Source organism: Equus quagga, chromosome 13 (genome assembly GCF_021613505.1).
Source record: "Equus quagga isolate Etosha38 chromosome 13, UCLA_HA_Equagga_1.0, whole genome shotgun sequence".
NCBI lineage: Eukaryota > Metazoa > Chordata > Mammalia > Perissodactyla > Equidae > Equus > Equus quagga.
Genome location: NC_060279.1, coordinates 14877502 through 14898976, shown reverse-complemented (window position 1 = coordinate 14898976; position 21475 = coordinate 14877502). Strand labels below are relative to the sequence as shown.

The following is a 21475-nucleotide window of genomic DNA, read 5'->3' as shown; positions in this document are numbered from 1 at the left end:
TCTGTGGCAAGTCACCAGCAGCTGGGACATCTGCTTTTCCTCTCCTGGAGCAGGCATAACAGAGGAATTCAAGAATCAGCAAGTCCTGGGCACAGGAGACCTGAGAAGCTATCTAACCCAAGCTCCTTATTTTAAGACAAGGAAACTGAGGCCCAGAACACAGGTGGAAATCAATAAGGAGGGAAATTTTACCATCCCCCCCAAATCAGAGGATTAAGCTACAAATTGTTTTAAAAACTCAAAGTTTCAACAAAAAATAACTGTGCAATACAAAAATGATTTCTTTTCTTATTCCAATTAAAAGCAGGACATCATCACACATGCTGAAGAGGCCAGCAGGTGAGAAGGCACTGGGAGACTGGCTCTTCTCTTCATCCCCGACCTGACAACCTATTGCCCTTTTCTGGATCCAATGACTTGGGAATGGTCACCTCTAAACAGAAGGTGCAACACGGGGCCAATGCTGGATGCCAGCCCAGGGACAGTACAGATGGATACGCTAGAGAGGCAGGGGCGAGAGTGTACCCCTGTGGGTAGATGAAACAGGTGTCATGAGGACCGTCAGCCTCTGGGGTGGCATCAGGTGGCCTCAGACCACTTTACCAGACCTCCCCTCGGCTGGCAGAAGAGCAAGTCCTACATGGCGGCCAGCCCACTCCCATGCTTTCCCACTCTGACGTCTGGAAGAGGCAGCTCACCTCTCCTCACACATCTCTGCCTCCTTTCTAAAGCTCTTTAGAAGGATGCCTTTGAGAGAGGCTGGCAGGTTTCCTGATTTGTTCCTTTTGAGATCCCTCAGGGCTGAAAATGCACCATGAGTGATGGGTGTGTGTGTGAGAAAGAGAGAGACACACAGTCATTGAGAAATGGAAGAAGTAAGGAGCAGGGTACAGGTTGGCAGGGGTGTTTCCTGGAGAGATGGGGTCTGGCTGTGGAACCCCGAAACACACCAAGACTATATGCTGTGTCCAGGGTCTCCGTGAAGCCCTCTGGGAGGATGGAGAATTGAGAAAGATGATAAAGGAGTCCCTGTGAGTTGGATTCAACCCCAGCTGACACTTGGAGACACCAGCTCTCGGCAGGGCTATGGCTTTCAAGAACACGGGCACAAACTGAGTGGGCCCTAAGCATGAGCGCCGGCCTTGTGAAAACTTCTCAGCACCTGAGCCTTCTGTGCTCTGAGGCTGGGCTCCCTCCAGCAGTCCCTGCTGGCACTTGGATTTGTGCCTTCTTGGCAAGAGTCCCTGGGGTAGACTTTATCCTATCTTGAGTTCGGATCCAGAAGCACAGGACATAGAGTTTTCAATCCACCATCTCCCACTGTGGGAGAGTCAGCAAGACGCCATGTACCTCATTGTCCTGGAAAACAGGCAAGCCTGAAGCCTGCCTGGCAGGTGGATATGGGACAGCAGCCACCGTGCCTGGGGCTCTGCAGCACAAGGAGCAGTCATACCCTCCCTGCCCCCATCATGGCCACTGCTCAGAAAACAACCACCTTCAGCTTACAGAGACGGGCTCCCCTTTCCTCTCAGCCCCACGCCCCCTGCCTCTAACCAGCATTGGCCCTCCCTTTTCCCTCCCCGTGCCCACTCCCTCAGTGACCACCCCTGGCTTAGATCCTGTGAAATTCAGCTGCGTCCCCAAACGTTCCTGAGGACAGGCTGTGGGAAGCAGCAGCAGCAGGTATGCCCTGGAGAACCCTCACCCAGCTTTTTCTTCCCACCTGGCGGGATGGGCCCTGGTCAGTCAGCCCTGGGACGATGGGGCTCCCAGATAGGACCTCCCTCCACCAGCTCCTCCAGAGCAACTCTAGGCTCTGGCCACCTGGAGTGTCAGCCCCAAAGGCAACAGGCGGAATCACCCTGGGGGGGTGGGCACAAAGGGTGAAGTGGTGCACCTACAACGTGACTGACAAACATTAATGTACAACTGAAATTTCACAAGATTGTAACCTATCAATAACTCAATAAAAAAAAAACGCTGGAATAAAGGTCAGGAAATCTCCCAAAAAATAAATAAATAAATAAATAAATAAATAAAATAAAATAAGAAGTGAAAAAAAAAAAAGGAATCACCCTGGGCCCCCCGCCCTGCCGTCCCCACCACCCTCTGGCTCCCAGGCCTGGGATCCGGGCCCATGCTGCACCAAGCCTGCCCCAGCCCCACATACCTGGCAGGCTCCAGCTGGGGACAGGCAGTGGGCCATGTGTCACTATGGGACTCCAGGGCATCAATGAGCCTCTCCCGCAGTGCCTGCACATCAGCACCAGCCACTGTAAATGAAGAGGGACATGCGGAGAGGGGTGTCAGGAAAGAAGGAGAAGGCCACCCAGTGCCCCTGTTAGCCTCACTCACAGAATCAAGGGGCCAGGACAGGAGCTGGTGCTGAGAGAAACAGAGCAGTCAGTCCTTCTCCGTCCTAGAGGAGTGAGGGCGGGGGCTTCTCCCATGGCCCTAAGTAACACAAGGGGCCCCATCCCTCAGGGGGCAGGAGAGTCCCTCAGACCTGGGGGCCCTGAGGGCTTCCCCAGGGGCTGTGTGGTCTGCTCCTCTGGATGCCAACCCCACTTTGACATGAAAGGCTATTCTGGGAACGTGGTGACCCTTTCCCTTCCCAGGATCCTGCAGGGACCAGCATGGAAGGGCTTCTTCAGCCTTGTTTTCCCGAAGGCTTCTTCAGGCTGGCTCGGAAGGACACTTTTAGGAAAACACAAATTTGGCTTTCAATCGGGTAACTCCTCACCCTGTAGGCATTACTGGGTTCTTCACCCCAGTAGAAACAGGGAAAAGAGGGAGGCAGGGAGAGGAAGACATGGACAGCACCAACGGGACAACGAGAGCCAGGCCACTCACCCGACAGTGTTGCTCCTGAGCCACTCTTGGAAAAGGCCTTAAAGAACTGGAAGGAAACACACAGGTGAGAGTCAGTGACACGTGGGGCTAGGAGTGCCACAACCACACCCGACGGGTCTGCATCTAAGACCTGGCTACTTACTAAATGGAGCAACTATGGGCAAATGACTCTTGTGAGCCTCGGTTCCTGCAGGTGTAAAATCAGAACAAGGAGGTCCTTGCTCTTGGAGCACGACACCGATTCCTTTCCCTACTGTCCTCATGTCCTGACCCCACAGCCCTGAAGCACTGAGGGAAGCTGCAGGCAGCCGCTCACACACGTCACCAGAGGTGCCCTGTGTCTATAAAGCACCAGTACCTAGCACCTCATGACTGGAAAACATTGATGGTGTGAACGAATGAAGATGACCATTGCTGTTTTTCCTTGCAGACTTGTCTGAAAAATAATGTGAAATCAATTCACACCCCCTCCCAGAAAATGTTAGCTGCCCTCTGAGGCCATCTGTCCTTGTTCTCCATCTTGGACGAGGAGCCTAGAGGCTGGTCTCTGTCCACGGAGAACTCCCAGCCTGGCTCAATAGATGCTCCATGGAGGGAGGAGTCTCCAGGCCAGGTGCCTCTGAAGGGTGGGCTTGAGCCCCTGAAGAAACAAGTGGTGTTAGAGACAGGCCAACTTGACTCCGCCTTGCCCTCTTTTTCCCCTACGTGACACCCAGGGCCAGTCTGCCGCCTCCTTGGGTGAGAGGGCAGAGAGCACAGAGGACAACTCCTCAGAATCTGGGCTTCTGCCTAAGAGGCAAGAGCTGCCAGAGCTCTGGCCTGTGCTCTCCTGGGCTCAGGAGGGAACCGGGTTCAGGTGTCCTGACAGACAGCCGCTTAACTCCCTGGGGAAGAGCCTGCAGGCTGGGTGGCAGCCTCTTCCTGAGGTGCCTAACCTCAGGGCCACCTGCAGCTACCACGCTTCTCAGCCTCCAACGGCATGGCCATTTGGCCTTATCCCAAGCTGGTGGTTGAGTGCCAGCCTGGGTCTCCCAGACCTGGGTTCAAGGCCTGGCTTTGCTATGCTCTTACAGTATGACTTTGGGCAACCTATTAATCTTCCTGAACCTTCTCATCTTTAAGATGAGGATGACACTATCTACCTTGAAGAACTGCCGTGAGGATTCAAAGACCTGGTGCGTAAAGAATCAACAAATGTTAACATCATCATCGTCGTTGTCGTCATCATCATCACCCCTTTCCCTTCTTCCTACCTTTTAAACACTAGGAAACACTGATCAGCTAGCATTTGTTTGTTCCAGCCATCTGTAGGCAGAAAACTAAAATTCGGAGGCCACCTGCCCCGCCTCTCCCACATGAGGAACAAAGATGCAGAGAAACCGCCCATCTCTCCCCGCCTGCAGCCTCCTCCTGCTCCCTCTGACCTCACTGGACCTGAACTCCTGCTAGCTGCTTAATTCTCTCTCCTTTTAGAGAATTAATATAAACTGTTATTCTGGGTGAAAACCAGCCACTGATACATGCCACATATATTTATAATAATGTTCTCTGCAGTTACTGAACAAATTTTGAATAAATAAAATTTTGTTATCCTAATACTTATAAAAATAATCACAAATTTCCTGGACTGTGACATGAGATCAAGTAGACAAAGCAGGTTCAGGCATTTATGGACTGACATTGTTTCCCAGAAACAAAATTTTAAAATGCACCTCTTTGGGGTTTGGTTTGCTCACAAATAATAACCCAGAGGATGATCTTTACAGCCGTAGTTATTCCTAGTGATGGTGCCCTTCTCTACGTACGGACAGAAGAGACTTCGACTTGTTCCCATAGGCACAAAAACAGCACTGACTTCAGGAAGCCGTAAACCGTGTGGCTTTCCCATAGCTGGTTATTTTCAGGTACTGAAAAGTAACTTTTCTTCATCAACCACCAGGTCACCCAAATCTGAGCAGGTGCCTTATTAAAAGGGGTGGGCATTACCTCCATCGAAAGGCAGCCTCCCTGGACCCCAGCTGAGTCGTCTGAAGGCCCCAGCTGTGGGCAGCACAGAGTCGGACAGGAGCCACAGTGAGCGAGAGGGACCCAGGGGGAGGCAGGGGCTACTTGTATTCGCCCGCAAGGTGCAGGGCTATAGGGAAGGCCTCTCCCCCTCCTCCAGTGACCTTGTGCTGTCACTCAGCCTTCCTCCATCCTCAAGAGCTTCCCATCTACCTTCCAGAACAATGTCACCACCTGAGCTCTGCCTCCCACACCTCGTGCTCTTTAGGAACTTTTTCCTATCAATTAATCTCTGGTTCATCTCTCCCTTTTTTTTGCCAGTTCCTTCCCTACGTCTAGAAATCAATTCAATCCTCCTAATCTAATTTTTTTAAAAAGAAAGGACAGGGAGGGAAGGAGGCTGGGCCTGGAGAGAGCCCCTCCTTTCCTCTCCCCATACTGCATTCCCGGCGCTCGCTGCACTGCCGCATTTCTCAGCGTCTGCTCTCACTCCTCCAACTCCCTGTCTCTTCCTTCCCATGGCCAGCGAGCTGTAGCTCCTGCCCACCTTCAGCGGAAGCTGCTCTCAGAAAGCTCAGCGGACCTCATCGGCCGATCCAACGGCCTTCCCAGCCCCTTCTCGCTCCCTCTGCAGATCTGAGGTCACTGCCTACTTCTCTCCCCATGGCCAGGGTTTGTCACTTTTTGTGCCACATTTTACTGACCCTCTCCTTCTCTGCCTTCATGCTGCCACCGTCTCTTGGTTCACCTGACAGTGACCAGGCCTTCTTGGCCACCTTCACAGCCTTCCCCTCGCCCTTGGCCCAGCCTCGCCCTGGACTCCTCTCCTGGGCCCACAGCCCTCGCCATCTCCTGCCCCGGCCTCTCCTACAGCCACGCAGCAGATCACGACTCTCTCCTGCTTAAAGAGCCCTGGGTGGCCTTGTCACAAATGAGGGGCTCAATCTATGCTTTTGAATGAATGAGTAAATGAATGAACCCAGAAACAAACCTGTTGTCTATCTCATTACCAATGTTATCTACTTTGTCTAAATGACTGGCAATCTGCACCCTCTGTCTCAGGTCCTCCCGTCACAGACTTCTGCTTCCTCCTGATGCCCTCCACACAGGTGTTGGGGCACCCCCTCCCCAGACACACTCTCTCTCTCCAAGACTGAGTCCCCCTCCCCGAACCGGCTTCTCCACCCGCGTTCCTCATCTCACCCAGGGACCGCTCCCTCTCTGTCGCCCAGACAGCACCTCCCTCTCCCCAACCCCACAAGCTCGGCCCACAGGCTCCGTGAATTTGGCCTTTGTGATACCTCTTCAACATCCCCTGGACCACGGCCCACCGCCTGCTTGCTGGCCCACCGCAGCCGTCCCTCCCCGTTCTCCCTTCCTGCCCTCAGAAATTTTAACAGACTCAATCCTTTCATTTTCCAGCCATCTTCCTCACCGCTGCTTTGCTGAGTTTTCGAAGGCACAACTCTGGTCTGATCACATCAGTCTTCCACAAATCTCTGCTGTGACTCCCCACTGCCAATGAACAATGTCCCAACTCACTGCATTTGAGGCCTTCTAGGATCTGACCCCAGACTTACCTCCCACTGCCCCTCATTCCTGCACTTCAGCTACAGCGGACTTCAACCTGAACCTTCCACCCGCCCACCTACACCCCTCCCTGAGTGGGAGGGCAGGACTACAGCTTATCGGTCTCCGCAAGCCCCCGAGTGCCCGGCACAGCTCTAGGACGTGGAAGGACTCAAGACATCGGTTCAGCTGAGCAGAAACTCTCTGCCCTTTGATCATCCTGGAACCTCATGTAAAAGTCACATGAAGATCTAGTCAGAGCACATTTTTGTCCTCTTATTAAAACGCATCCTTAATAAGCCCGCTGTTGGAGGCGTGTCCCCTACCCAAGGAAACCACCACGGCTCCTTGGAAACAGGCAATTAAGACTCAGCAGCGAGTTCTCTTTCCTCCAGGAGTAGTCAGCACCCGGTCCCTTTCCTGTCATCACTTTACACAGGAGCTTCTGCCTTCCCCCACCTTGGAGCCCCGGGAAGACCTCTGTGTCTCCCCAAAGGCAGGAGACCAGGGGGCATCGGGCAAGTCTGTACCAACCTATCCAGGAGCAACTGCCTTCCCAGAGCCAGAGGAAAGCCCTGGGGAATAGAAAGCACACTTTTCAGCGGTGACCATTGACAGGATTGAATCCAAGCTTTTAAAACAAGTTTTAAGGAAAATGATCCAGTCTCCAAATAGATTATGGTGAGCCCACGAGGATCCATAGGCTTACCCTTTCCTACGTTGGGGACTGTCAGTGAAGGAGATGCCTGGAAGAAAGCAGGTGACTGCTGAGAGGGGGCCCATCTCCTTTCTCCAGAGAGAGGCAGCAGACATCTTTCTGGGTCTTGTCTCCCTCCCTGACATCTCACTCTCTAGCAAGAGTCACATAAGGTAATAGCCCAGACTCTGCACCCCGCAGGGTGTCCACACTCCCAGCCCTGAATTCAAGGACCTGTCATTCCTGGGCTCTCTCCTCCCCCAGCCCTGCCTCTGCCCTGCACAGGAGCCTCTGCTCCAGCCAGACCAGTCTTCTCAACATGCCCTGCCCACACGGGGGCCTTTGCTCTCAGCTCCTCCCCTGCCCACACTCCTCTCTCCTTGCCAAACCCCATCCATCCATCCACACCAAGTGGAAGTGCCCCCCACACACAGAATCCTCTCTGATGTGGGAGGGAAAGAGCTCAGGGAGCCCAGGCAAACTCCTCGAGTACTCACTGTGCACAGATCACTCATTGTCTGTCAGCAAGACGGTCAGCTCTGAGGGACCCTGTGCACAGGACTTCTGTGTCTGGCCTCTCCTCCACGTCTGGCCATGCCATACCTGTCTGGTCTCTCCCACAACGGTGAGCACAGCGCTGTGCACCCAGCAAACATGCCCTCAACAGCTGCTGATGGATGGACTGCCCAAATGCAGTGCCCAGAGGAGTTACCACGGCCCCACAGGGCAATGCGGAGGAAAACAACTCACATTTACTGGACTCCAGGTAATACCACACAGGGCCTCGGCCCTCTCACCCGGGAGACCTCATTTCACACTTGGCAACAACCCAGTTAGGTAGATATTGTCGTCCCATTTTTACAGACAAGGAAACTGAGGCCTGTGGCTGGGGCACTGTTACTCAACTTCCTAAGTCACATATAGTAAGCAGGGGAGGTAGGATTTGAACCCATGTCCATTACCTCCTCAGAATCTTACAAAGGGAAGACTTCTGTTTTCCTGCCCCAAGGCCCCTGCTCCCTGTAATCTTGATCCCAGCCAGGCCTTTGGCTGCAAAGGCTCCTGTTCCATTACCCGCTGAGGGGCACTCCTTGGCCCACGGTAAAGTCTCTCCCCTTAGAAGTTCCAGCCTCCAGGTCCTCAGCGGCAGCCAGAACCTGCTGCAAACTAGTCCCTCCCTCCCCCACACCTTTGTTTTCTTCCAGCTGGGCTCCAGCTCCAGTCTGATGGAGCCGACCCGCCCCTCTTAGCCAGGTGTTTGCTAAACAGGCCGGGCAGGTGGAAGTTCACATTTGCTTATGGTGACAAGGGGCAGAAGGCAGAGGAAAGGGACAATGACACATGTTGGTGGGCCTGTCCCCAGCACACCAGCTAGACTCTCTCTTCCTCCTATTCAGCACGTGTCCTCATCCTAGAGCTCTCACAGCCTTTATGGGTAGGAGCGAGGACAGGCTCCAGTCCCCAGGGGGCAGCAGACAGGGCAACAGGGCTCTCTCCCAGGCTGCTGGCAGCCAGGCCAACCTCTGGGGTCTGAACAGCTTCTAGAGAGTCCAGCCATGATGCCCACAGGCACGCCAGCCTCTCAGTGGGCCAGGATCCCTGGAGATCTGGAATGGGTTTGAGTAGTATTTTCCAAACACTAGAAGCAAACTAGCAGTAAGTACCAAAATGAATTTAGTGGACCACAGCCAGTATTTTTTAAAAATAGAACAGAAAATAGCGTGTACTACATGTAGGAAGAATAAATATTGTTTTATGAAACTTCTGTTGTAGTGATAACAGATACAAACGAACTTCTGGATCTTACTGTAAAATGTCTATTTCTTAGGGCAGGTCACAGTAAAAATGTCTGAGAGCCACTGCATGGAGCCTCAGACCCGAGATCCACCAGAAGCCTGAACCACCGCACCTGGAGCTGAGTCCTAAAGACAGGCTCGGAGAGCCTCTCCCCGCCAAACCCTGACTGCAGGCTCCTGGGGGGAGGCGGGAGGGAGGTCACAACACTGGTCTCTGGAGCTCTTAAGAAATGGACAGATGACTACCAGCCCGGCCCAGCCAGGTGCTGCCTGTGTGGAGGGAGGGGAAGGTCAGGAAGACCAGCCCAGGGCCCTCCCAGCTCCCTCCCTTGGCCAGCTGGGTGACTAAGGGATGATTAATCACTTGAGGCATTCAGGCTGCGTGTGCTGCATGACCTGGGTAGGCACCGAGGAGCTTCTGGATCTCTCCACTGCCTGGGTCACCTCCTTCACACGCACCGTGCCCCAGCCTCTGCTCGGCAGAGACAGAAAACCCCAGGTGCCAGGTCTCACAGAACCCCCACAGGATGTCCTGACCTGGCCACGGGACAATGCCAATCCCTTTCCTGGGGGCTGGGCAGTGGCTGGACCCTGTGCTGAGCCCCCGCTGAGAAGTTGCAGCCTTGAATGAGGACTCCTAATCCCACACTGGTTGTCCCAGAGCTCCCCACTCAGGGCTGCTCACCCTGGCTCAGCAAAACGGATAGGGTGCCCCAGCCTCTGCACCGCAGGGTAACTTAGATTATTCTCATTTATGTATCTTGGGGCTGAGGAGAGGGCAATGGCCCTGCCAGGGAGGTCTTTTACTTGAAAGGGATGATTGATAAGCAACCTCTGCCGCCCCCTCTAAAGGATACGGCAGGAGCTGTGGACTCGGCGTGCTGTTCCCCAGACCAGCCAGGCCTCAGCTGACCCAGGCCTGTGCCCTGACCCTAAGTGTAGCAGGAGCGTAGGAGGGAGCTCTCTGGGGCTGTGGAAACCGTGAACCCAGCAAGAGGATTCCACTGGGCGTGAGGAACAGCAAGGTCAGACGGAGTTAGAACTGGACATTCTTGGAGGAGCCCGGAGCCTCGCTTTCCAGATGAATTCTCTTGATGTAATCAGGCTGAGATATGGCTCATGGTTGTGCTTGGAACTTGAGGCCCCTGAGCTCAGAGAAAACTTGTTCCGGGGACAATGCTTGGTCTTTCAGTTTTCAAAGGCATTTCCTGATTATTCTTAGTGGCTATAGAGGAAACTGCTTTTCTAGACGCCATTCTGGCAGGAGGAGGCTAATTATTTATAGCTGGAGGGAGAGAAAGAGAGAGATCTGGATTTGAATTCTCCAATTCAGAAGAGAAGAACTGGATTGCAGCCAGGTGAGAGCCCCAGAGAGGGCGCTGAGCAGAACGGCACAGCCCCGCAGCTCTGGGCTTTCTAGGGCCTCCCGTCTGAGGGCCCGAGAAGTGCTTCAGATATTAATTAAGCTGCTGATGCCCCGCAGTAGGCAGGATGGCAGGCAAGGCCTCACCAGAGAGGTCCTGCTACTTTCAGCCAGAGCTGGGGTGACAGAGCCCTCAGGTGTCGGGGGACTCCCTGATGGGGATCCCTGCTGCCAGAGGCATCAGCATTTTGAGTGTGGGGTGAGGCTATCCCAACAGGGCATTTCCAAGCTACTTGAGTTCAAGGCACTTTCCTGATGAGGGGGCGACTTGCCAGTGTCTCTGGGGTCCTTTCCTGGGGGACCATTAGGCCCCCTGAGTCTGATCCTGCCCATGGATGGGTCAGAGCCTGAGGCCTGGTTTTATAGGGTTAGGTCAGACCTCTAAGGTCAGGAGGGAGAGGAAATGGAAAGAGGCTCCTGGGAGCTAGGAGCTCTCACCAGCCCAGGAAACAATCACCTCGCAGCCGAAACCCGCCCTCGCCAACCCAGCCACACACAGCCCTTTCCCTTATAAAGGCAGAATTTGCCAACCAAATGAACCTCCTTTTCTGCCTCCCAATTCACACCCCTTTCTGCCTCTAAAACAGGGGTCTCATCAAGCAAAGGGACAGCACTGCAGGGCTATGATTCAAACAGATCAAGCCCAGAGGAATCAGAGAACCTCACAGAACACAGCAGCCAGGCGGCCGGAGGGAAGCACGGAGCCGCCGGCAATACGCTCATCTGGCACTGTCCCCCAGGCCCGCACTCCCCTCCACGACACACACCCTCACAGTCGGAAAGCCAGGGATGTTGAAGTCTCTGCAGACTGCTGTGTTGGCCTCATCAGCACAGTCCAGGGCAGCGAGATTCAGCGCTGGCCTCCAGGCTGAAAGGACAAAAGAAACCTGAGATCAGTCAGAGGGGCTGGCACCTCTGCCCGCTCACCACCCCCCACGTGACACCCACGGCACCTGCCTAAGGCTCTGATGAGAAAGGTCATCCCATCCTCAGAAAAGGCCCTCTGAGATAGTCGGGTTATTCTACATTACCCATGCTTTGGACAGCGAAACTGCACAAGCAATGCTGTCTTGAATGACATCTTTGTTCCCCCATTATTCTGTGGTGGGGGAGGGGCCCAGGGGCTGGAGGGGCTGAAGGAAGATGGGAGATGAGCCCGGCTCTCCTGACGAAAAACCCTGAGATTGCCTCTGTCCCCGCCGCCGCCCTCCAGAGAAGACCAGTCCCCGCAGGGTGCAGAGCACGCCTCAGGAGGTTTAGAGATCCCCTGTGGACACTCAGGGAAGGTTTCTGTGGCCAGAGGTACTGGCAGTCAGCCCAGCTTGGGAGGGTGGGACACAGGGTGTTGGGGACTAGCTCCCCAGCCAGAGATGGAGGCAGGAAATGTAGGGGAGGGAGGGGAGGCACTAGAATCTAGGAACCACAGGGAAAGAAGCCCTGAGGCCACGGCCACAGTCTGGAAGGAAATGAACAGCTCCCGGAGGCCAGCTGTCTGGGCGCCCTGCTCCTTCATCAGCCTGCGGGCTGAGTTCTCCCTCTGCTGAAACTTCCTGGCAGAGAGGATAATGGCACTGCTCTGGGCCACAGCCCAGGATCTGGCAGACAGAAAACAAACTCATCTACGAGGCAGGCCTGCTGAGCTCTGATTCGAGGCCAGGTGCCCCCAGAGCACCCACCAAAGTGCCACGTGACTGTGAGGCTGCTCCAGACGAAGGCAGGACGTTCCCACGTGAAGCCGCACAAATGGTGAGGTGGCGGTGGAGCAGTGCCACGCCATGCGGCACAGAGCTCGAAAGGAATCTGGACACAGGAGAGACCAGCCCTGGGGACTAAGCATGGGCCTGGGGCCGCTGTGAGGGGCTCTGAGGGGGAGGCAGGCAGGGGCCAGAGTGCGGGCGCCTGCCTGGAGGGGTCTGGGCTGACCCCCACGGCATCTCTGGGCAGAGAGTGAAGGAGGGAGCCTGCCCGGGGGCGCGTGTGCTCCCCACAGGGCCCTACACCTCTCATCTGGAGCAAGGTGGGGCGGGGGTGGGAGGATGTACACAGGCAGCCCACCCAGTACCCATTAAGTACAGAATACTGAATAACATTATTCAGAATATCTGAATAACACTGCTGAGAATCACAGCTATGCCGGACCTCTTGCCTCCCCCGAGAACCTGTTCCTTATGATGTCTGAAAAGCTACTCATTCAGAGGGCTTCAGAGCTCCCAAGAACATTTTATGCCCAAGGTAAGCAGTGTTACCCTTACTTCCATGAGACAGACGCAAGAAGAGCCAGGGCACCTCCCAGACAACCCCTGACTCATCCCTCCAAGGAAAGGCTCACAACGGCTCAGAGCAACTAAGCTGGTCCTTCTTGGACCAAGGCCACAAGGGAGGGGGTCTAGGACCGTGAGGCAGGCCTGAGGCAACACCCACTCCCTTCTCATCCCTCATCCCTCCTCCCTCCTCTTCCTTTCTGGCTGGCAATCTACTCTTGGCATGGAAGTTTCTGGAATCCTGGCAGGAGGGGGAGGGTAGTAAATGGAAGTGTTTAGCAGAGACAGGTGAGCCACACCCCATCATGCCACATCCCCAACTTCCCAAACCCCCATCACACCAAACCCCTTTGCGGGGGCTCTCTCGGCTCCCCAGCACATGAGGGCGGCAGGTTAAGCTTGGCCAAACAGCTGCATGCCGGCCTGCATCCTTCGGTGTTAGGTCCCACTTGCGGAGCAGCCTGCACAAAACAGCGGCTGCGGTCAGAGTCTGCTCCATGCCCGGCTCAGGACGGCAGCCCTCCCACCCTCCCTGACACTCCGCTCTACCCTGACCCCTCCCCACACTGTTGGCACCACTGGGTAGGACAGAGCCAGGCATCTGCCCACACACATCCACTAATCCCAACCAGCCTCCAATCCCGTCCTCACGCCCTCCTGAGTCTCTTCCTCCCCACCCCGCTTCCCCTGTCCCAGGTTCTTTATTCCTGTCACCTCTAACCTGCCCTCCATGTCTAGTGGGCTAGTGCAGGGCCCCTTAGAGCAGCTCCTCTCCAGATACACGTCAAATTTCCCTCCTGGCTGAAGTCCCGACATGCTCCATCACCAGCCTACCCAGTCACCCAGCGATCTTTTCTATCTGTGGATCTGATTATGTCACTCTCTACTCAATATTCTTTAGTGGCTCCCATTGCCTTTAGAAGAAAACGTACAGCCACAAGGCCATTCTTGATCTGGCCCCTGCCCACCCACCCAGCTTCCTCTTACCACTTCCCCAAATTATGTCCCAGGAATGCTGAGGGTCTTCTCCTTCTCTGAAAGCACAGGGCTCTTTCTCGTCTCCAGGTCACTCCCACAGCTACCTTACCCTGCCAGCAAACTCCCATTTGTCAGGTATAACTCAGTGTGAACACAATTTGCCCCCAGGAAGAGCTGTCTTACAAGCCCAAGGCTCAGGGCCCTGCTCACGTTTCTACCACACAGTTATAAGCCTGTCCATCCCTAAACGTCTTTTTGTTTTCGCCTCCTCACTGCCTAGCTCCCCCATTATCCTGCACACGATAAGGGGGGCACTGCTGACTGAATTAGACAATCGACACAGGCCAGGGGCTGGCTCTCAGCAGCTCCAGTGCTGGGACATCTGCTCTCAGCCTCAGTATCCTCAGGCCCAGGCAGGGGGTCAGGCTAATGCCAGTCACCTGCGAATGCCAGAGAGCAGAGCTGCCCAGAGACAGGGTTTTGCCCTGGATCACAAGCAAGAGCACCCCAGGCCTCCTTTCGATGGCTCCTCCCCTGCCCAAGGGAGGCCCAGAGAGGGTGAGAAGCACAGGTCACCCCATGGCCATCTGGCACACTCTAGGCTTGGCTCCTTCTGTTCTGCATCCAGGGCTCTGGCTACCTTGTTTGGGGAGACCCACAGGAAAGGCCTGGCTGTTCTCAAGAGTCAGTAAGGCAATTAGACATAACGGCAGAAGAGAGGCAAGTTTGTGTCCTTCCACCAGGGAAGGCCCCCGCAGGGTGACCAAGGACCACAGGCCTCAATTGCTCCTCTCCTCTCCTCTCAAGAGTCCAGGCCACCATCCCTCAGGCCAGAGTCAGTGCCCACTGCCCACGGGGCAGGAAGACTCTGAGGGGACGGGGAGGGGAGAGAACAGAAAGCCAGCGCCAGTGAGCACCCCCCGCACACTCCAGATGATGTCACCCAACCCCCACTGCTGGAGGTGGGCATCACTGCCCCCCTTGACAAACAAGGAGGGACTGGCAAGCCCCCAAGATGTCCACGGGCTGCCAGACTCAAAGCCGCTTTTTCCTCTCCCCCTCACTAGAGCCAGGATGTTGCCTCTCTATTTTTGCTGTTTGCTCCAGTCCCAACCTCCCCCATGAGAGACAGGAGTAAAAACAGTTTTGTCTTCAGTTACATCCCATTGTCCGTAACTCACAAGTCAGTCAGCGTGACAGACCCAGCTCTTACTGAGATCATCCGTAAGGAGAGCTGATCCTGTGCCCGATTTATCTAGTTTAATGCTCAAAACTACCCTAAGGGGAAAGTAAGGAGGTCTTTATCTCTAGACCTGCTCTCCTGACGTAAAACAGAGATTAGACAGCCGTGCCCAAGAACAACCTAGGGTGAGTCTGGGATCGGAATCCAGAACGTGAGCCTCTCCGCTGGTCTCAAGGTGGTCCAGGACCGAGCAGAGAGCTGCTCTGCTGGCTTCCCAACCAAGAAACTCCAGGAGGGTGGGGTGTCAGCCGTGGGAACAAGGGGAAAGGCGATGCCTGGAAGTTCTCAGCCCGTTGCTCCTGGGCAGCCTGTGACTCCCTCTCTTCATGCCTTGATTCCTCGCGCCTCCATGAAATGGAACCGGTGCCTCTGCTGACCTGTGCCAGCCCCAGGGAGCGGGAGAGGGGGAGGCTGGGGCCGGTCACATGCCGGGAGCGTCCCGGCTGAGGAATGTTTCTCAGGAATATCAGTGTCAATACCTTAATGAGCCATAATGACATATAAAGATGTGGTCCGACACTAATCACTGTGGGCCTGACTATTCATCATCCTAGTAACAGTACGAGGGCTGGAGAGGACCTTGAACTGAGCGCCCACTGGTGAAGCAAAGCCGCCTTTAAGTACAGCGTGCTGCTGCCAGAAAGGAACAGACTGGGCACGAGAGGCTTTTTAAAGTGTCAGGTGACTTAAATACCACAAGCTGCAGGCCTAGCACCTAAAGGAGGGGCAGTCTCAGTCTAGCCCTACTCTTGGGGAGAAAAAGATTTCCTGCCCTGGCAAAGTAATTTCTCTATTGACAACAGAGTAAATGAGCAAATGGAGAGGGGAAGGGTGGAGAGGTGAACGTAGCCAGACGACTTGTGGACTTTGGGGCGGTGGGTGAAGGGACACCCTGTGGTAAGGGGGTGATGGGCTCCTTCTGGAGAAACAGGCAGGGTCCCTGTCTCCACTCACAAGGTCAGGAAGGGGCCCTGGACCCAGAGTCATAGGACTTGCTTACAGCTATAGCTAGCCGAAGCCCTCTGAGCACCACATGTGTCTTTTCTGGGCCTCAGTTTCCTCATGGGTCTAACGAGGGCCTGGATGGATGGTCTGTCATGTCCTTTCCAGCTCTGCCAGTTCAGCTGCTCTATAGCAAACAGCACTTGCCAAGAAAAATGGCCGTGAGGCCTCTGGCTGTTAAGCAAGCCTGGGCCTCTATTAAGGCAGAGGGCAGACCCACCCAAACCACCAAGAGCCAGCCAGCTCTAGCGGTCAGAACTAGATCCCCTCAAGTCGCCAGGAATCACCGTGACACTGGGAGTTAGCCAGTGTCACCACCACATCCCTTCCTCCTTGTTGCAGGCTTCTGGGCAGTGAGGTCACGGGAGGGACAAAATGCTCTCCCTCCTGCTCACACCTGGCTGACACCCCAGGTCTGAGTTAAGAGGAGCCACAGTACCAGCAGAAGGCCCGGCCACTCGTGCTCTCTTTCGGAATCCTGTGAGGGTCATGCCACAGGCCTGCGTGAGTGTTCGGTGCCAGGCTCTGTGCTGGGCATCACGGTGGTACAAGTCAGAGAGGCGGTCTACGCCCCGGAAAAGAAAGGGAGGCAAACCAACACTGCTCACGTCACTCCAACAGGCATGCCTTACCAATCTCATCTCCGTGGCTCTGCACAGGCCTCTCCCCCACCTGGAACACCCTCCTCCTCCACCCGCCTCTTCACCCGCCCAGGCTCCGGAGAATCAAAAAGAGCTGGGTTCAAGAACCTCCTCCACCATATGTGTAATCTTGGGTAAGTTACTTATCTGCTTAAAAAAAAAAAAAAAAAAAAAGACAATTATCTATGGCTCAGATATTTTCTCATAAAGATTATAAATAACAAGGGCCTGTAACAGCCCTTAGCAAAGAGCCTGGCATGAGGCAAGTATGTAGTAAACAACCACTTGAATGAAGGCCTTTGGTGACCAGATTAGCCTCCCTGACTTTCCCTCCCCTGAATTCCCACAATGAGGAACGGCTGAGCCACTCCTTTGGCCCCTTTCAAATACAGCTTCTTACTCTTGCCAATTTTCCTGCAGTGTGTAGCTCATTTCCCCAACAGCAATGTACACAATGCTGTGCACACAGAGGTCACTCCACAAATATTTGTTGATTGATTAGGCAGTGAAGAGTAAAGAAGATCTAAACTGAACACAATCAATTTCCCAAACATATGCTGAAACAATAAGAGCTGCTCTGGAAGAGAAACGGCTGAGCCAGGTCCTTAGAAACAAGTGCTCTGCCCACAGCAACAAACGTCCTGGAGAACCCATCCCACAGATCACTGAAGAAACAGCCACTGCCAGTCAGATTCAATGCCCGAAGCCAGCTGGGCAGGGCTGCAAAATCCTTCTCTCCCCCCATGACCTTCCATACGCTTGCTGCTCCTACCCAAGGTGTTCTCAAACCACTGGCAGAGGGCAGGGGCCACACTCCCACGGGCCCACGGTGGTGTGAGAGCACCCCTCTGATGGCCCACAACCAAACTTTCTCAGGGAGCCCCAGAATGCAGAGGTGACATGAGAGCAACGCTGGCTTCTCAGCAGGCCCTCACCAGGAAACACCCCCTTGGAATGGAGTGAGGGTCATCACTGCAGGCCAACACCAGACTCGGCCAGTGCCCTCACCCAACCTGGTCTTGCTTAGGGGACTGCCTCACCCTGACCGTCATAGGAGACGTCCACTTTCCACCTAAATCTCTCTCCTCCCATCGACTGAGACTCATCTCCACAGACACTGATGCTTCCATTTTCCTTTCTGAGGTCAGTTTTGTTTCTGCTTTTCTTTAAGGAAAGACTGTCACTCCATGCACTGGGGAGAAGAGCCCTTTGGGAAGTGGCAGCCCTCCTCCAAGGGCAGGCTGGGTCAGTATCTGGATTACGATTCATTGGAAAAGTCTGGGTTGCAAGAGGCCACACACATGAGTCAGCTGGAAGCTAATTCTTCCCGCCAGCACCCTCAAGATATAAGCATCTTCCCCGTTGAGTCCATCTGTGGCCACTAAAGACCTCTTCTAGCCTCAAAGTGGAAACCAACCTAGAAATTTTTATGATGTTTAGGCCCACAATGTCCCCTGAACACCTAACGTCCCTTTGGGCGTTTCAATTCCATGTTCAACGTTCTTCCTCCCTCCTGCCCTGACCAGATGTGTTGACATCACTGAAATAGTGTGAAGAGCCACTGAGAAATGACACATTCAGGTGACGGAAGCAGAGAGGCACACAGGTGAGTGTGTACATGTAAAATGGTTTATCAATTATGTTTAAAAATAACTTTCCAGGGCCATATGGCTAAGAGATGTATATATCTTTCCATCTAGCCACTTCAGTAACCACTGTGCAAGCTGCTCAAGGAAAGAGGGAGCCTGAGTTTGAAGACCAACACCTGCAAATGCGCTATTCTACCACAAACAGTAGAGTTTGTCTAGAAATACCAACAGCACAGGCGAACAATGGTTCTAGCTCTCCTCTCTCCAGAAAGAGGCCTATTCCCTAAGATGCCCACAGTCCTCCTTCAGCAACCATTTCAGGTGAGAAGCCCTGCTAGGGCCCCAGCACCATACTCAGAAGCAAATCACTACCACAACACCACTCCGGCCCCTGCAAACACCCACTATCTGGGCTGGCAGAGGTGTGACACCAAAGGGATCTTTAAACTGTGGAAAGGAAACTGAGATAATATCTGTCAAGTACTCACTCAGGAAGGTGTCTGGCATATAGTAAGCACTCAGTAAACACTAATTACTACTATTACCATATTTCCTCAGCTCTAAGTCTTTAAAAATGTTAACATTTCTATAATAGAGTACACCTTTAAATCTCTATACATTTAGTGGTCTTCTCACCCCTCTATCCCTCAGGCTGTTAGTAAATGAATGATGTGTCTCACAATTGAGGGGACTCTTAGAATCAAGGAAATACGGTATTAGTGGTTAGGTCAGTGAACGGAAACGTGGACCAAGGGCCACGCGCACCCCCCCCCCCCCAAGAGGCTGCCTTCAGTCAGGCCTCTGGGCTCATAGGGTTAAAACAGAAGGATCTGAGAGGGTGCATGGACAAGGGGAAAAGAGGAGGATGTGACCCCAAAGCTAACTAGTTGGAGGCAGCAGGTCAGGAGAGGCCTAGAACCGAGATAGGAAAACACTGCCTCAAAGGTAAAGCTGAGAAAGGAAGCCTAGGTACCAGTTGGGTCAACTAGCCGAGGGGTGGGGAAAGAGGTGGGCTCGGGGGGCGGGGTGCAGAATAAGTGTCAGTTCCTTTTCTCCCCAGCACTGATCCCAGAAGCTGGGGAACTTGGCAGGAAGGCGACACGGGTCCTTGAGCGAGGCGAAAGGGAATGCCACAAGACTGGACTAGAGGAAGCCCTAAGGTGTCAGCTGAGGAGGAACAAAGACGTCGTCGCAGGGATGGGGCCAGCAAGCCAGCAGAGGACCTGGGGCAGCGAGGAGGGGAGTGAAGCTCGGGACACCGCCCAAAAGGAAAAACACAGGGAGGAGCGGGAGCCAAAAATGGAGTTGAGGGATGTGAAACTGGAGGGAAGTGGGAGGGGCAGAGAAGAGGTAGGCGGAGGGGATGGCCAGGGGGCCGCGTGGGAGGGGCCCTCCGCCTGGGTCGGATGGGGGCCCGCCCGGGTAGGACCAGGGGACCGGGCCTCGCCCCCTGCCCCCGGCTTCTCACCTTTGACGTCGTCGGCCAGCGCCTTCCACGTCGGGGCGAAAGCGATGCAGTGGCCGCACCAGGAGGCGAAGAACTCCACGGCCCAGGCGCTGCGGGAGCCCAGCACGGCGCCGCGCAGCGTGTCCGCCCGCAGCAGCGTCAGCGGGTCGGAGGGCGAGTAGAGCGCCGAGCGCGGGGCCGCGGCAGCGCCGGCCACCGCCAGCAGCAACAGCAGCAGCAGCAGCAACGGCGACCGCCCGGAGCAACGGCCGTACCACCCCATCCTTGGCGGCTGCGCCCACCGCTGCGCGCAAGTTTCAGACGAGTTGGTGCCGGGCGGCGCCGCGGCGCCTCCTGCCTGGGTCCAGGAGGAGGAGCCATGTGGCCCCGCCCCTCATGCCCCGCCCCCGCAGCCCGGCCCCGCCCCCTTCGCCGTCCCGCCTGCTGGCAGGTGGGCCTGGAAGCCCTCGGGGGCCGGAGTTGGGCCCCGGAGCTCGGGACCTGCGGGGAGCGCCCCCATCACGGTCCGCCGAGGCCTCAGAGCTGCGCCAGCCGGGTTCCCGCCTCCGGCCGCAGGAGGCGAGGAGCGCAGCCCAGGCCTTGGAGCTCCCACCTCCCCATGGAAGGAGTGGGGCGTCTGCGAGGCATAAGCTCGGACCCCGGACTCACGTTCCTGTAGCTGCTGGGGCCTCGGGGAGGTCATTTGGCTTCACGCAGTCCGGTATTCAACGGAAAAGGAGTCCGTTGGAATAGATTGGACCAACATATGCTGTTCCAGGAAAGTTACAGCGATCCCACCCAATCCATAAGACGTCCTGAGTTAGAAGCAGGTGGGAGAGAAGAGGGACCCGTGGTAGGACAGTCTCTGAGTCTGGGACCACCATGACCCCACAGAGATCAGAGGTGCCCACACCCCCTAAAGCCTGTGACCATCTGAAGAAAACTATTTGAGGGCTTCCTAATCATCCATGAGGCCTGCACCCCACCTTAGGCCGGGCTGGATTGGCGGGGCGTTGGGGTGGAATCAGGGTTTCCTCAGCACACAGGTCTGGCCACCCTCATAAGGTTTTTAGGGAGATTCCTCCAGTTGACTCTTGCAGCGGCCCAGGTCCCCGCCGTCTAACTCTCCAGCCTGCTCACAGCTTTCCGTACTCCAATGTTCCTCTCACAAGTAACCTGATAACTAATCTTGTGTTTGTGTGTACTAAGACGTTAATGGTTAATTTTCCCTGGTCAGCTTTCGTAGTTCCAGTGCTGAGTTATTTTGAAGGGAGAAGGCGCTCTGCAGAGCGTTATCACAAATGATCTTTTTCCTTTGTCTTTACTGGGTTAGCCTGTAAGCCACCTGAGACTAGATTCATTATTCATTCAACATTTATGGAGTGTTTCCTTTGTGCCATGTGCTGCTCTAGGTCCTAAGAATCAGGCAGTAAACAAAACCAAGACTCTGCAGTCATGGAACTTACATCCTGGTGGGGATAGGGACAGAGAGATGATACACAGTAAGTGTAGGTCTGATGGTGATAAATGCTATGAAGAAATATACAATATGGTAAGAACAGAGTGACAGAGGAAGGGCTGTTTTATTTTAGGGTGGTCAGGGATGAGCCCGCCACTAGTATTTCCAGGGCCAAGGTCAATAGTACAAATGGAGGCCCGCATATCGTATGTCTACATATTTAAAAAAATTATAAACCAAGTTAAACTGTTATGTAAAATTCCCATCCTTTCATCTTGACAAGTGTACCTTCATAATAATCTGGAAGGCCAAATTTAAGTTTAGAGTTCTTGGACTCCCCTGAGATGTGCACTGGAATGAGGTGGCTTAGGGGGAACTGGTCCCTGGCCCTTGACCTTCCCCTGCTCTTTGCACTCCAGCTCTTTCCCATACTTCAAGGGGTCTCGTGCCCGTACCTGTAACGTCCCGGTCTGCACATCTGAGCTCATTCCACACCTCCTGCAGATAGCTGCT

The 21475-nt window shown here is 54.6% G+C and overlaps 1 protein-coding gene across 1 annotated transcript in view; it reads right to left on the bottom strand.

Moving 5' to 3' along the window:
• Window positions 1-19853, bottom strand: part of QSOX1 (quiescin sulfhydryl oxidase 1) — a 38816-nt gene extending 18963 nt beyond the window's left edge. The window contains exons 1-4 of the mRNA XM_046681990.1: window positions 19525-19853; window positions 11110-11210; window positions 2854-2899; window positions 2171-2273 (exon numbers count right to left, since the gene is read on the bottom strand). Coding sequence (XP_046537946.1) covers window positions 2171-2273; window positions 2854-2899; window positions 11110-11210; window positions 19525-19786 — 512 coding nt within the window. The 5' untranslated portion in view covers window positions 19787-19853. The remainder of the gene's footprint in view (window positions 1-2170; window positions 2274-2853; window positions 2900-11109; window positions 11211-19524) is intronic.
• Between the last annotated feature and the right edge of the window lie 1622 nt (window positions 19854-21475).